Source organism: Manis javanica, chromosome 3, assembly GCF_040802235.1.
Source record: "Manis javanica isolate MJ-LG chromosome 3, MJ_LKY, whole genome shotgun sequence".
NCBI classification, from domain to species: domain Eukaryota; kingdom Metazoa; phylum Chordata; class Mammalia; order Pholidota; family Manidae; genus Manis; species Manis javanica.
Window position 1 is genome coordinate 95,121,995 of NC_133158.1, and position 13,514 is coordinate 95,135,508.

General features: G+C 33.1%; 1 protein-coding gene across 8 annotated transcripts in view; it reads left to right on the plus strand.

Annotated features, from left to right (window-relative positions):
- The window catches only part of ROBO1 (roundabout guidance receptor 1), a 1,104,481-nt gene that overhangs the window by 753,467 nt on the left and 337,500 nt on the right, over nt 1-13,514 (plus strand). For all 8 annotated transcript variants that reach the window (XM_073231812.1, XM_073231810.1, XM_073231808.1 and 5 more), the window contains one exon: nt 6,125-6,451. In XM_073231812.1, the coding sequence (XP_073087913.1) occupies nt 6,125-6,451 (327 nt within the window). The remainder of the gene's footprint in view (nt 1-6,124; nt 6,452-13,514) is intronic.

The following is a 13,514-nucleotide window of genomic DNA, read 5'->3' on the forward strand; positions in this document are numbered from 1 at the left end:
GTATGAAAAAAAGATCAGAATTATATGTGTATGTTTGTTTTGCATGCCTCAACAAAATATTAACAAGGTCAGTTCTTTTAAATAGCCACTTGCTTATGTTTCTGTAAAAATGATGTCTTGAAGGGAGGAACAGTTTACATCCAGCTAGGAGTTTGGTTTCCTCATTATAAATCTCATGTGACTTTGATATATTTCCTTGAAATACTTAGCACTTACATGTATATCTTTTTCCAGCTGTGGTTGTGTAAATATTTACTTATTTCAGTCACTCCTGTTTATATTATTATCTTCCAACCCAGCAGTTGTTGAAGGAATCCTGCCCTGCCCTTTTCCCTAATGCTGGCCTTGCCTGACCAGTCGTGTTCTATTCTCAGTGTTCTAACCAGGATTCTTGCCAAGGGCAGCCGACGTTGTCATCCTACTTCCTTGTTAAAGCCTCCCTCCATCAGTCCCTTTCTTCTTTTACCCTCTCTTCTTTGTAACTTTTAAGTTTCCTATGCAGAGTATGGCTGAAACCTGGAAGTTCCTTTTGCCAAGTGTAACATAAACCATGTATCTTATTACACGAAGAATAAGAAAAAACAAACAAATTGCTATAACTAGAATGGTGGTTGTCAAGTGGCTGATAGGAACTCAGAATTATAATTGAAAAGTTTTCTTTTATAAATAGCAAGTCACAAATATTTATATAGAGTGGAGGCGGACATCTCTTTTAGAGAAAAAGATTGTAGTCAGTAGGGGTCTTTCATCTACAATCTTCTGAGATTTATACATCATACTCTTCCCTGTTTGAACTTGATGTAACTCAAAATCCTGCTTTGGGGACATGAGCAATGATTTTTGTTAGAAATTCGGGGACTTTTTCCAGAAAGTATGTTGGCAGGAAAAAATGGGGAACCGGTTATATTGAATTTTAATTATGCAAACAGTTGTGTAGGTATTAAGGTTCTCAGAATATTAAAAATACTATATAATATACAATTAATAATATATAATCCTGGTAATATATGGATATTTAATCAAAAATCCAAGCTCATATTTGGAGAAGATGACACAAAATAAAAGCTTTCTATTTCCATTTATTCTTTATCAACATTGTTACTGAGTTAAGTAACAATGAAGTCCTGTGGTTTGCAGTTAGGTGCTCTACACGTGTGTGGCAAAAGAACATCAATGTCACTGAGTTTGATTGTTTCCTGCTGTTTTTATCATCTGTATTTTAAAAATAAGGAATCAAAATGAACACTTACAGTGTTGGAAATAAGAATGGATAAAGCGTGTTTCTCTAATCCTAGTTGTATCTGTAGAATAACTGGCTAGTATAAGGGTTTTGGAATTGACTATGATTGAATCCCAGCACTGCCACCCTGCAGCTGAATGACAGCTGAGAGTCTCACTTTCCCCAAAGGGACACCAGATATAACAACACCCACCTCATAAAGATGTTGTTGTGATAAAGCAGATGATGGATAATTAATATTAGTTTTCTTTTCAATTAATTTCTTTCCTGCTGATACTTTATAGTAAAGAATAATTTATTATAGTTTTTCTACATATGATGATTGCATTTATAATTTTTATTATTGAGACAAACCACTCACTCATTGTAAATATCACTCAGTAATTGGAAAGTTCTTTTCCTGAAGGTATACATTATGAGAAATAGAAGATTTCTGTTTCTTGTTATGATTTCCAAAGGTACTGGCTCTATAGTCAAATAACTTTTTTTTGCTAACTGTCTACTTTCTCTTCACATTATTATATACTCATAGAGTGTATTTTCTTTTGATGTATATTCTTCATTAGCAAAGTTCACTGAGATGTCCTGAAAAAAGAAAAATAAAAAGAGTTCAATGGTCAAATAAGTTTGAGAAATGCTGCATATTCTTTGGTGTATCAGAAAACTAAATGTGCATGAGAAAGACTAAAGACCCTGAGAACTGCAACTGTTGCTGAGCAATACCTATTAACAATCTGATGAAAGTGTAGTCCACAGAGCATTTTGAAAATTTAGCCTTTACAATATCAAAAGCATTTTTATTGCTGAAACTCTTTTACTGAATTCTGCTGTACAAACATCACAGTGAAAACTTGGGCCTGAGTTCTCCATTCCCAAAAGTCAGGCTGGCTATGGTCCACCTACATGGGATTGCAGGTTAGGGATAGAGAGAGTTTTGAGCTCCAGTGTGCTGTAGTGGAGCCTGGGTGATCTCCAGGTTCTGTAATTGGCTGTTACTTCCTTTATACACTCTCCCTAGACAGTTTTATTCTTTCCCGTGGTTTCACTCTGCAGCTTGATTCTCATCTGTGGCTCCAGCTGAATTTCTTTTCTTAGGTCAAACTGAGATATTCAGTTTTCAACTTGTCATCTCCATTTAGATATTCAAGAAGTACCCAAACTCTGCATGTCTCATACTAGACAAATCATCTCCTCTGTCCTTTTTCTTGCCAAATCCCACTCTTTTACTCTCCACCTGCATTGGGACTGCCCTTTACCTGCTGCTCAGATCAGAGACTTGGAATCTCTCTACCTTTTGCTTCTCTTCCATCCTGTGCTTTTCTCATTACCATTTCCCCCACATTGCCAGTGATTAGATCCTGTTTATTTTGTAACTAAATATCTCTAGATCCTTTTCCATTTTTTTAAAGCCTTAATGAAATCTTCTTAGAGTCATCTTCTGTGTGCATTAACCCTTCCTTGCTCCTTCGGAGAGCACTTACTTTCCTTGCCAGGCTTTCTCTGAAATGATAAATTTTCTTTAGCCTCTATTGGACTGTTTCCTAAACTAAAAACCAAAGGAGCAAACAACAACAAATTACATCACATTCTCTAAATGATAGAATATTTTAAGTGGTTTCAATATGTTTCCTACAAAGTATTGTTGATGTAGAAAATACAGAATTGTGACGTTTTAAAGCAGAATTAAACAAACCTACGTTTTTGTCACATATGAAAACATATATTTCAGACTATGAAAGTTCTATAATAAGAGATCCATTTCTTTTTAGATAAATATTTTTGTCTCCAGGAATCCTTTATTTCCTCTGTTGAGTTACTCTGGTTACAAGTAGCAGAGACCAACTTGAGAAAGTGTTTGTTTATTTCAAGGTTACAGAGCTGTCTATAGACTTTGGAAGCAGAGATGGTAAACTGCCCATACGTGCTCTCTATCTCTAACCTCTCTGTCCCAGGCCAGTTAGCTTTGGTGGGAGGTAAGGCTTGGGATTGAGGAGGGGGGAATGGGATTGCCTGCCTCATGACCATTGTCAAGAAGATGGTGTATTGGCTTGTGAGGGCTTAACAACATACAACAGATTTCTAACTAGTATCCACCCAGTTTAGTCTGCTTTAGTCCAGGTTCATTACCACCAATACTGAGACTTCAAAAATCGAACTTGATCATGCCCATCCCTTATTTAAAATATTTGAATGATCTGTTGCCTTCAGGTAGGTTCCAGCACTTTGGCTTGATGTACAAAGCCCATCACATTATTACTTCTAGTTACTTCTTCAGGCACATGCTTCCTATCTCTGATGAGCGCCTTATACCCTGGCTACACCAACCTGCAGGTCCCACAAATGCAACATATTCTTTTTGTAGTTGTGTCTCTGGGTGAAATCTCCTCACTTTTCTTCCTGACTCATTTCTCACAATGAGATAGTTTCATGTCTCAGGATATTGTCTCTCCCTTGCCCAGGCAGTCTCAAATAGTGACTTTGTCTGCTCATAGCAACCTATGCATCCTTACTTCCTATCCGAAATGGACCTTCCAAGTTTAAAATAAAATTTGCTTTAATTAAATATGTTATGTCAGCAGTTGATTCTTATTAACATTAGCCTTTCATAATTACAGCCAAAGCAAAGCTCAGTGATATATTATAATGCTTTATTTTCTGAAGTTTTACAGCAGTTGTAATTGAGTTATCTAAAATCCAATTTAGATTTCATTTGGCTTCAATTTAGCCTTTGTGAGAGAGTATGAGTTTCCAAGTTATTTTTTCCCCATGTTGCTGGTTTATTTCCTCCTCTTTTGGAGACTGGTTTTATTTAAAGAATTTATACTATGTTTCATACCATGTACTAAACGAAAGCTATTTATATTTCTGATTATAAAACTATTATTCAACTTTCAGATTATATATATATGTATATATTTATGTATATATCATATATATATATTTATTTGTGTCATAGTGGTTATAAGCAAATAATATCTTTTACTTTCACCATTTGTTCAATTTAATTTAAAAAATGTTAATTGCAATATTATTAATCAGACAGATATAGATAAACCGATGTAGAGCTGACAGTCTAGGAAAGGTTACATAGCATGTATATTGGTTACAATTAAAATAATATCTTTAAATCCTCTTTATAGATTATTAAGCTTCAGATCATACTACTCAAATAGGTATTTCCTGTCAGTACTTTATTAATTTTTTCATTATTCAACATAGATTTATTGAGTATCTATAGTGTGTTCAACACTCTGCTAGGCATTAAGGGAAAGCAACTGTGAGCAAAGTCAGACTCATAGATCTTACAGACTACTGGGAAAGACAGTATACAAAGCATCAAATGAAGGTAAATTATAATTCTGGTCATTCTTCCCAAGCATTAGCTATACAGTGTCATTTAGGTTCATAAAAGGAACATTTAATTTTTGTTGTAAAGATCAGATCAGGAAGGGCAGACATTTGAAAGAAGAGTGATCTTACATAAACAAGATCATTTTGGGCCCAGATCCTGTGCCTGTAGCAGCAATATGCACAATACATCTGTGGAATTAACAGGAGGCTGAGATGAAGAAAGCAGAGGAAGAAGTGGAGCAGGAAGAGTCTGGAGAGCCATATAGGAGAATGAGCACACTGACTCTTGTAGATCTTGTTAAGGACTTTATCTTAAGAGCAGTGAGTTGATTTTAAGAGCCCCTGAAGTAGGGGAGGACCCAGATTGATTTGCATTTCAAAGCTTTCCTCCAGCTCCACTGACACAGAAGTGAAGCTGTTGGAGAGCTTTCCTAAGTCCTGGTGGGAATTGATAGTAGTTTGATCTGGGATGGTAGCTGGCAGTAGAGATGGAGATGAGTAGATTGATTTGAGACATTTTGGGGAGGAGTAGGAATAACAAAGGATGGTGGCTACAAAGCCTGGTTTCTACTTTGAATTATTCATTGAGATTGGAACCACTAGATAAGAACAAGGTTTGAGGATCCCTTAAATGAAACCTTGGGCTGTTGAATTTGAGAAATGTTTAATAAATTTGCATATTAACTCTATACATGGCAGCAATAAGTTTGGAATATTTAAAAAAATATACATGTATTTTGCTCTCTGTTTCAGATGTTACAATCTCATTGGAAAAACTAAGGTGCAGACATAGGAAATACTTAAATGACACATACTCTCAGGACTTCATTTATTAAATAACACATAAGGTCCAGAATGTAGTCCCTTACCAATATCATTTTCCATTTAATACCACATTTAATTATTTAAACTCAGTTATTTAACATTTCATTTTTGAAGTCTATTAAAATACTAGCATGATTGGTAACAAAATTAATTTATTAATAAAAACTATTGGAAATATGTATATATATATATATGTACTTTATTATTTAGGAAGATGAAGATATGAAAGTCTATATAAAGAAGAGATTCATCAATATATTTGAATATAATATTCATTAGTATACAGCTTGGGTTTTTGCTGAAATGTTGATTGATGTTAGTTAAAAGGAAGATTTCAAGAACTATGCCATTATTTGTAATACTCAACAATTCTGTGACAAATTCCTCTGTAAACACAGGCACATACATGGTTTACACAGGCAGGGTGATGGGTTCTGAAATGATTTGTTGGACAAGGGATTTGAAGAGCAGACAGGATTTGTACAGGCAAAGTTTAAGCAAGAGCACTTTCTAAATGGAGGGTCAAAAGGATTCAGGAACTGGAGGGTGTAGTCAAGGTGGACAGCAGAAGAATTAGTAAATAGGGTAGGAAGGGTACGTCAATATTATGCTGTGTTTAAATAAGGCTCTTAAGCCTAGACTTTTGAAATATGACTTTTAATCGTTTCCAGGTGGTAATATGAAGATATTTTGTCAATTCTTCTGCAGGCTCCCGTCTTCGTCAGGAAGATTTTCCACCTCGCATTGTTGAACACCCTTCAGACCTAATTGTCTCAAAAGGAGAACCTGCAACTTTGAACTGTAAAGCCGAAGGTCGCCCCACCCCCACGATTGAATGGTACAAAGGCGGGGAGAGAGTGGAGACAGACAAAGATGACCCTCGTTCACACCGAATGTTGCTGCCAAGTGGATCTTTATTTTTCTTACGTATAGTACATGGACGAAAGAGTAGGCCTGATGAAGGGGTCTATGTCTGTGTAGCAAGGAATTACCTTGGAGAAGCTGTGAGCCACAACGCTTCGCTGGAGGTAGCTAGTAAGTAAAATGGGCTTTGGGTGTTTGGCGGGGGGAATGATACAGTGGGGTCAGTTGCCTTGATAATGGTAATAAAAAGCCAAGCCTGAATCCAGGCTTTACAAAATCTCTACCTTTGTATATGAATGCAATCCACAGTTGGTTTGAATTTTCTGTATTTTGCATCCTACCTGGTAATTCAAATGAAATTAGGATTTGCTTTTAGTAACTGAGCCATTTTACTTTCGATTTGGAGTTATTTTCTGTTGAACATTTTCACCAAAATTGATTTATCTCCTCCTTTCTTGCTCTTTAATATACTGAATATATGTTTCTATAAAAAGCATAGTGTGGGATATTTTTCATTTGTCTTCATTAGGAGAAACAGTTTCAACTGGTAGGATGAGATATGGTTTAAACTGTCTCTAATTCTTAGAAATATATTTTACTTCTGGTAAAGCTACAGCCAGAGAAATGTATGTATTATGCTTCATATTTTATCATCTTGGCTACTATAGTGCCGCCTGGGAGGAAATTGCACACATGTAATCCTCAGGTAATTGATGGTTCACTTTATTTATACAAATACCAAATACAACTCTTAAAATTAAATCAAAAGGATTTGCTGAATAATGATTTAACTTTTAAATCTTGAGTCTAGATGTGTAATGTATGTCAGTAAGATTTGGGCTTCTCTTATTTTCAATAAACGTTCAAGAGGTAGCCAGAAAGTTTCATTCCCTTCAAAGAATCCTGCTATGTTTATCTATAGATGGCAGAAATTGAGAATTGTGAAGGGATTGAAAAGATATGTGAAACTATATAAATAGTTATGTACATATTTATATGTTTCCCAAGGTGATTGATATTTTGAAATAATTTATGTTCAAAATGTTAATTATATAGTCAGTTTTCATAATCTCTAACATTGTCGCCAACATTCAACTAGAAATTACATATTTGAAACTACAGATAATTATAAAATTATAGACATACAGAAGAATTTAGAGACAGATTATTCCAACTCAATCATATTATTAATGTGGTATCAGCCCCAGAGAATTTAGAGGAGTTGCTCACACTCACAGAATCATGCAGTAGTTAAGTTGATACAGAAGTCCGAAGATGTCTGATAGGAGCATAACATTTAATTAGATAGAATAAAAAAATAATCATTTAAAACTGTGAGAACTAGAGAACTAGTCGTTCATATTCTAAAAACGTATACTTGAAATTCATGTTTATATTTCTTTATTCACATTTAATTGCTAATGAGCTTACTATACTTTCTGCTTCTGCCTTGATTCTCAGTGAAGTTCTCTGAACTAAATCAGTGAAATGCTTAAAAGCTAAAATCACAAGAGAAGTCTGTTTTACTTTTCTTTGTTTGTTTTTGTTTTTAAGCCCAACTTTTAATGTAGTACAAACAAAAGAAGTTTAAATGTTCAGCCTATTGATAAAATGATTTATATATTTTGATAAAGTCATCTTTCAAATTTATGATATTAGAACCTTTCTAACTTTGACACATTTATATTTAAGAATAATTATTCCCTCTGAAGATCCAATTAAATTAACATTTGGAAACAAATTTAGGGAATCTAGAAATATGATGTAGATAACCTAGGTTGACTTCTATTTTCGGTATATAAGAAACTGAAGTCCAGGAAGGAAGAACAGAGTGATTATTGATTCTCTGAAATTGTAATTCCTTGTAAAGGAAGTGTATACAAACAGAAATATCAAAGATCATCTCCTGTTTCTGTGTTATTTTCTATTCTACTTGTTTCTGGTCATTGTCCGAATTTTTAGAAAGGTTATATACCTGAAAAGACAATCTAAATGCTTACCCACTAGCTCTTCCTTTTCAAAACACCTTTAGATTTACCTCAGATGTTCAAGATACTCTTAATGCACTGGGATTTAGAGAACTGTCTTTTGTAATCTGTCTTTTGTGTAGGTATTTTAAGAGATGCTATTAGTTACCAGTTAAATTCTTTTTCTAAGCTAGACATTCCATTACCTTGAGAGTTCACTGTAGCAAAAGCTCTTCCAGTCTTAGTCAACAGATACACCAGCCATCATATAACTGAAGCCAGGCAAAAGATAATTATGTAATTTTTACTGGTAAAATTTTCAAATATGTAGTTCCTTCTTGCATAAATCACAAATTTTAGCATGATATTCCTCCTTAGGTCTCCCAAATGGCTCCAAGCTCCAGAAAAAAGCAATATTATAATCTATTGAAAAAAATTTTACAAAAGTACTTAAAAAATACTGTAAGATCATGTTCAGTGGTAATTCGTATACTTGGAAAGGTGACATATATAGATATTGTATATTTGTCAAATACATTTTGATATTAATAAGGGTAGTTTGATAATGAAGATCTTATTGGTAACAATACTTACTTGAAAACCTGGAAAAAGTTTGAGTAGTGTTACTTCTGATAATTTTATACTAGTTTAATTACAATAGTTAAAAGCTTGTTTTCATTTTGATATATTATTTGGAAACATAAGTTATATGTGAAAAATTAAGTACTCTGCAGTTAAAATGGGTTTTGTGTATTTAAAAATATTTGGAAACTATTACTTAGTAAATTCATGTTTTAGTGTACTACAAATAGGTATGTAGCAATATAATTCCCATGTATTTCACTTATTTATTTTAGACAATGGTTATTGCACATTCACCAGTTTTAAATGTATTTGTGTCCTAAAATCAAAACTAGCCTTTTGTATATTACATGAATAACATGGTATGTGGGGGGCTACGGGAAGCAGGAAACTTGGATCATACTTGCTGCAGGTTAAATCTATAAAGTACTCTTATAGTTTGGTTTTATTTTATTTTTTCCTGGAGAATATTGTTATTTTTTTTTCATATTTTTTTAGTTTAGGCCCCATAAGTTCAGTAAGAACTATTCTTATTCTTCCCAAAGGCTCAGACACAGGAAGACAAAGATTGCATCTAATTTCTCAGTGAGCTGTAGCCCAAAGTAATAGCATTAACAAAAGAGTCTTGAGGCAACATGGGTTTCACAGCACAGTTGTTGGTAGTGCTTTTAAAAACATTTATCTCTGTTTTATTTGTCTTTAAACCAAGTTTTACAGCTGTAACAACAACTGGATTTCTTGGTTCCTAACAATTGTCAATCTCTCAAACACACATACACACAAGATATGGAGTACCATTTAAAACCTTTGTTTCTTTATGAAAATGATTATGTTCTTGTCTTCTGCATTTTTAATATTTATTTAAATGTAAATAATGCACCAAAAGTATGTATATATTGGTTATCTTTAGAATTATAGGGTTATTTATTTTTATTTCCATTTAAATCCAGTTGTAAATCAGGTTAGACCCAGTGAAAAGCACTGGCCAAGCTTTCAGTGCTGATTCTCTTCATGTGGTAAAGCTGTATTCCGTGTTCTTGGAAACTGAGTTTGATGCACTTTAACTTATCTCACACAGCTGTAAAGTCTAAAAATTGGAATCCTAAGAAATAGCAGTGCTTATATCAAAAATTTCCACTTGGAATTTTTGGAAGTTTATCTTTGTAAAGGAAGACAATTTTTAATTACAGACACTTTTTTAAAGTTTCTTTTATGAAGTATTATTTTTCTTTGTAACCAATAATGCTGCTTAATGGGGATACTAAATTAGAAAGTTAGACAATTTTGCTGTTTCTAAGGTTTATGGAAATTCATTATTTATCTAATTTAGTTTCAAATCTAGCTTTTTTAAAATGGTCTTCCAAGTAGCATTCTCTTGTTTGTTTTATATTAGCTCTTTGAGAGTACATGAAATGTTTAGGAAAATATTTTATGGGTAGATTTGTCTACTAAACACTATCCATTAAAATTTAGAACTCCTTTTTATTCCTGGCACAAACTGATAGATGATTCTTTGACATAACTTGTATATATATGTATATATGTTTTTTAGGTGCTTTTTGAAAACTGAAGTATCATTGATATACAGTCTTATTTTGGTTTCAAATATACAACACAGTTGTTTAGCAGTTACCCATATTATTAAATCCTTACCCCCTTTTCCCTTAACATAACTTATATTTAATAATTAATTTGATATTGCATAATTTCATTGAATTATAAGGAACGTTAATTTGAGCCTTGACTGCTTTCCATTGTACAACATGGCTATGTCATCTGCTAAGCAGTGCACAGTCAGCATATGGCTATTTGTTTCCTATTTAAGCTATTTTCTTCTGAGGAAGAGAAATTTCCTTCAGACGAGGCAGACATCTGCTGGATGTCTTTGTAGTAATTCTACAGAACTATCTTTCCCTAAAAAAATAATTTTATCCAATTAATCAAAGATTAAGTCTTCCAAATTTTATTAAGTGCAGTGTGTTTTAATAGTAATCACTTTGAAGTAAAACCTTTACGTTTCGAAGTAGTATGTTACCACTACTTTCAATTCATTATAATCTTTTAAAAATTATTATTATTAAAAGTTTCTTCTTAAAAGGATTTAGCACTCTAATTATCCAATTTTCCTAATTTGGGTAAAACAAGAAAGTGAACTGACCATGTATGCTAAGTAGCCATATGTTTACCCAAGTACAGTAGAATATATTTACAAAATCTGGGCCATGAAAGATGGAAGGATTGCTCCTACAGGTGAAATGGTAAAGATGAGCAGGTGGAAATAGAATATGACATTATAATGTAAAAGATTGATTGACTGTGTGTGTGTACACCTTTATTATGGTTAGACACTTGGATTATTTAAGTTTATATGTGCCCACATTTTTGATGGACTTTTTATCTTTGAATTTGAAATGGCTTTATATTGTATCTTTAAAAATATTCTTTATTTTCTCTACTTAATTTGTTCTAACTTTTTAAAAACTTGCCTTTTTTAAGTGCTTTGAGCAGATTCTAAAACTTCTTTTTTATCTTATTTTTAAGTATTCAAAAGAAGTATGTTACAGGGTCATTTAGTTTAATCATTTAAAAATATCTTTCCACTTTCTCAATTACTTACAATCTAAAATGCATTGACTCTGCCCCAAAATTGATTCACGACTGAATGAAATAATACATATAGAGTGTGTAGTACAGTGACAGGCACATAATTATACATCATAAACATAGTTACCGGTGCTGTTGTTTTCATCACTTTATTCATATTATCTGTATTACAGTCAGACACTAGGATTATTTATACAAAGGGGATCTGGATGTTCTGACTTCAAAAAGGACTGGCTCCATTATGAATTTGAGGATATATGTGTTAATATACTAATATTGAAATAAAATTTTCAGCAATTATTTTTTTCTTAAATTAATTGCTATTAAGTCAAGACTGTGCTGAATACATTAAATTCCATTTGCATTGAAATAGATGGCATGAGAAATTTACCCTTACTTTTGAATTCTCATTGCTAATGCAGGGCATGCAAAATGTGTTGACTCGAACCATTTTTGTTTCAGGGACAAATGAAAAAATTCAGTTTTTTGAAATGTTGCATTTGGGGTAACATTCAATTTTTCTTTTTAAATTTGTTTTTCTCTTAATAAAGAAGTGATATATTGTTGAGTCCCATGACTTGATTATATTTACCAAACACTTGAGTTTTTACCAACAGTCAGAATATATTCTTCTGTTGCTGCCTGTCTTAGTGCATCGCACGCTGCCCTAACAAGGACATTATGTACTGGGAGGCTTATGCAATGAAAATTAATTCCTCACTGAGCTAGAAGCTGGGACTTTGGGGATCAGGGTACGAGCAAGGTTGCGCTGTGATGCCAGTTCTCTTCCTGGTGTCCTCACATGGCATTGCATGTTTTCTTTCCTCCAAATCAAAGGTTAAGGAATGTGATTAATAAGCTTATACAGACCATTTTTAAATAACTTAGAAAAATTTCAGTTGATTTCTGATTACAGAACTAACATATGTCCATTCTATAATAGTTTTAAAGTATGTACATGCTCTTGTAATCTCATTACTCAGAATTATTTACTGTTGGAAGTTGGGTAGGTATTCCTCTAGGATATCCTAATGCGTGTATGTGTTCTCTAGGGAAAATGATGTACTGTGCAGTTAGTATTCAGTCTTTTCTAAGACAGCCAAAAAAGGCATTGGATATGTTGCAATACATAGCTATGTCATAAAGACTGAAAGGAAAATTTTAGCTGTAGAATGGGTGCTGCTAAACATCCTCTGCCTGATGAATGTTGCTAGATACACCATACTGGACCAGATTCAGTCGAGTAATTGTGGGGTTAAAGGTTACCTATTCCATTGTTAGTCTTATTAGCCACTCCTTTTAATTTCTCAAAAAGTAGATGGTGTTCGTACATGCTGAAAAGTACTAAGATGATTATTTCAACACTGTTGATGCTTATATAGAAAGCCCCTTGAGGCTTCCAGAAAATCAATTCAGCATTTAGTTATTTATGGGAATTTCTTGGCAGGCTCTCCTCATATCAACAATACTGTCTTGAAAAATAATAAAATACAATGTAGATCTGGTTATCTCTCAGATCTTCTCATCATATCACTCCTTTGAATCCTCTTAATTTACTTCTGATTCAAATGTTAAAAGTATTTCCCACATACACAGATTAACTTGATAATCACTTTGTATTTATTTTAAAACTTTTGTTCAGTGACAAGCTCATTTAATAAAACATACATAAGCCTTTGTGGCATAATCAATTTTAATTAAGATGATATTAACTTAGGCCATTATAAATGATCAGTTTAAACTTTTTTTGTCAGGTTAGAATAAAGCATTGTTGAATGTTTTGGAGATGTAAGAATTCTCTGTCTCTTTGTTACACAATGTGGGCCTAAAAATTAAGTAAAAATATGAAGAATACCAAAATGCAGTTTATCCAAAGAAATTGGTGGTTTTCCCTATATAACTCTTTCTAGACATTCTGCTTAGTTCTACCTATTCAGGGGTGAACAAAAACGAAATGTTTTTTGCCTTCATGGAAATTACAGTATAGTGGTGGTAGGGGAGGAGGTGATTACAGAAAATAAGCAACCAGGCTTACATAATACATAATACATAAATAACATAAAGTTATTTAATTTTATGCT